The sequence below is a fragment of the Brassica oleracea genome, chromosome C4, assembly GCF_000695525.1.
Source record: "Brassica oleracea var. oleracea cultivar TO1000 chromosome C4, BOL, whole genome shotgun sequence".
In the NCBI taxonomy this organism is placed as follows: Eukaryota; Viridiplantae; Streptophyta; class Magnoliopsida; order Brassicales; family Brassicaceae; genus Brassica; species Brassica oleracea.
Genome location: NC_027751.1, coordinates 19,048,897 through 19,052,111, shown reverse-complemented (window position 1 = coordinate 19,052,111; position 3,215 = coordinate 19,048,897). Strand labels below are relative to the sequence as shown.

The 3,215-nt window shown below is 37.2% G+C and overlaps 1 protein-coding gene across 1 annotated transcript; it reads left to right on the top strand.

The window, feature by feature from the left end:
- Nucleotides 1–1,304: 1,304 nt before the first annotated feature.
- Nucleotides 1,305–2,697, top strand: LOC106338311 (triose phosphate/phosphate translocator, chloroplastic-like; the record flags this gene model as incomplete). Its single annotated transcript, XM_013777325.1, has 5 exons — nucleotides 1,305–1,364; nucleotides 1,460–1,576; nucleotides 1,647–1,746; nucleotides 1,845–1,945; nucleotides 2,293–2,697. Coding segments are annotated over 5 exons (384 nt in total), but the record flags the coding sequence as incomplete, so codon positions are not given.
- Nucleotides 2,698–3,215: the final 518 nt, after the last annotated feature.

Sequence of the window (3,215 nt, the reverse complement as noted above, 5' to 3'; positions counted from 1 at the left end):
GAACTTAAGCCCATTATCATTGGACATGCGCATAATAAACGTAAGCCCATACGGTGTCCAAATAAATGAAGCTCCGCGTTTAATTAAGCTGGATAGGTGTCGGCATGACATCGATCGAATTGATGACGTGGATGGCGACGTGGACACCCGGAGAGAGAATAAACTGTACTTTATATAATAAGATATAGATGAGTTTTAAGTCATATCCAAATGTCTACAATGCCAATCACATACATCCATTTAAATATTGTGGGCCCATGTTGTGTCCGGTTTCTTTTGGTCGCGTTAGGTTGGAGTTGGGCCTGAGTTGTGTTTACCACGTTGGGTTAGATAAGTTAATTTAACGCTGCGTTTTGTACTAACCTTGATTAGGGCTTCACTATTATCTTTCTCCCAAAAATCAACCTCGCCGTCTTCGTTTTTTCTTAATCTACAGAGCAAATGTTTCTCATCTCATCTCTTAACCTTCCCTGATATCGCTTAACCTTCCCTGTCGTTCAATTATTCGTTTTAATTCGTCAATAATTGTTTTTGACTTTAAACCCACAAACGATTTCGAACCCTCAGTTTCCCTAACCTCAAATATATATATAGGAGAGTTTTGAGAGGGGGATCCTCAGAACCACGGTCTGTTTATCTTCTATATCAAGCGTACAAAAATTCTCAACAAATGTCTTCCGATGCTGTTGTTGCGCAATCCGCTTTCGACGCTCTCCGACTCGGTAGATATGTCCAGTTTTCGATCTCAATATGTTTTCCAAGAGTCCGATGATTTTTGGTCTTTAGCAATGTTTCCTTCGCAGCCGTAGCTGTCTCCTTCACTCACACCATCAAAGGTACACACTCTCTTTCAAAACCGTTTGATACTAATCTATACATATAACAAAACCTAACATTTCTCCTGTCCCAAACGCAGCGCTGGAGCCATTCTTCAATCATCTGCTTCTCAGTTACTTCTTGGACAATCAATTCCCATACCACTATGGTTGTCTTTAGCTCCTGTTCTACTCGGTAACCACTGACTAAACTCATTTTCTTATGTTTTTGTGTCCAAAGTTTGTTGGATTATACCTAAAAGAAAATCGCAGGAGTTGCAACGGCTTCGCTAACTGAGTTATCATTCAACTGGCTTGGATTCATCAGCGCGATGATATCAAACATCTCTCTCACTTACCTTACCATCTTCTCCAAGAAAGCCATGGTTCTTGATTCTCTTCTTCACGCTCCTTATTATAAGTCTCTCAAGTTTCCATGTTGAGATTATGATTGTGTTTTCATCGTCTGCATTCTGATATGGACAGTAAAATGTCTACGCTTACATCTTCATCATCGCTCTCATCGTCTGCATTCCTCCTGCCATCATCGTAAAGTCTTTTGAATCCACTCAAATTATTTATTATCAGTTACGTGTAACTCAATCAGGTGATTTATTAGGGTTATTGGTTTATCTTGTGGTTAGGTTGAAGGGCATCAACTGTTGAAATATGGTTTCAGCGACGCGATTACAAAAGTGGGAGTGACTAAATTTATATCTGATCTCTTATGGGTCGGAATGTTTTACCATCTCTACAATCAGGTAATGTAAATTCCTTTTTCAAAGTTTCCATCTTTACCCCTTAACATAAGAGAACCACATACGGTTGCAGTTGGCTACTAATACCTTGGAGAGGGTTGCACCATTAACTCATGCTGTTAGAAACATTTTGGAACGTGTGTTTGTGATCGGGTTCGCCATCGTTATCTTCGGTAAGAGATTACAACTTTTTTTCTTTCTGAGGCATAACTACGGATTGTAAATAATGAAATAATAATTAATGTACTTTGAAAATGATTAATATTTGCAGGAAACAAGATATTGACACAAACAGATATCGGAACTGCAATAGCCATTGCTGGTGTTGCACTCTACTCTATCATTAAGGCCAAGATCGAAGAAGACAAAAAGGTCAATTCATTATTCATAGTCATTTTCTTAAAAACTTAGATTAGTAACACTTATGTATATATTGTTAACATAAGTCATCAGTACCTCGAGTCTCTTGATAAAGTGTGACATACTCAGACTTTAGTCTATCTACTTGAGTCATTAGATATTTCAAGATCTTCAAACAAACCATTTGCCTCAGTTTATGAGAAAAAGTTCAAAACTGAAAAAACGCTATTCTTCTTTTTGTGCATTTCCGAGCTCAAGAAACTATTCATTGAGCTTATCTCTACGTATCTTCACACAGTCTGCCTTTTGAATATTCCGGCAAGGAACTAACTCTTTCGTCACTTCCACCATTTTCTCAGGCCTGAAGAAGAAAAATAGCAAAATGAAACAACGAAAAAGCTTGAAACTATACATTTTCAAAGCCTCAAAACTTGATAGAAGAAGAAGAAGAAGCTGAGGATAAATCGGATATAGAGAGAACTCAGAAGAAGTTTTGAGCTTCTTGGTTTGCCCAAAACTTCTCCAATGTCCGCATACAGTTAATGGTATCCATCTTTTGAGTCTTAACTCCGTTGCTGGATCTGGCTTCTTTCCACGATCCTGTCTCTATCAGTTCTTATCCTTCTTGTCCTCATTTTATACTTTAACGTATTGATTATTTTCCTGTGATTAGCTTTTAGGTTAGTAACGCAGCTAATCTATAATTGTAATAATATACTAATTTTACAAGTTGCAGATATATAATTATACGGTATGTTATCATTCACATGGGATACATTTATGCGGAAAAGTATGTATGTGTTGCGTAATTAAGTATATGATTATTTATATTTTAATGGACGATGACGAGAAAGCTAAAAAAATCTTATGGAAGGGAATGTATCACCCACGAATGGTGGTGTCAATCTTGGACATCACTTGCTATTGTTTTATTCGATTTTTATATAAAGTAAAATTTTATGTTACTTGGCTTTTTAATAGGTCAAAAGTCTTGAGATAAATTTTCATTTGATGATTTTCGTTAAGATGTTTTGTAATTCTCAGCGACACACTACAAGAAAACATCAAGGATTCTGAGGGAAAAAATCGTCGGAATTTCGTCGGAATATCGTTATTCCGACGACATACCGACGAAACACGTCGTCGGAAATAATTCCTCGGAATTTATTTTTTCCTCGGAAATCCCTCGGAATTTTCCGTCGGAATTCCGAGGAAATAAATTTCCGAAGAAATTCCGAGAATCACTAGTTTGTCGGAAATGTCCTCGGAATATACCGAGGGA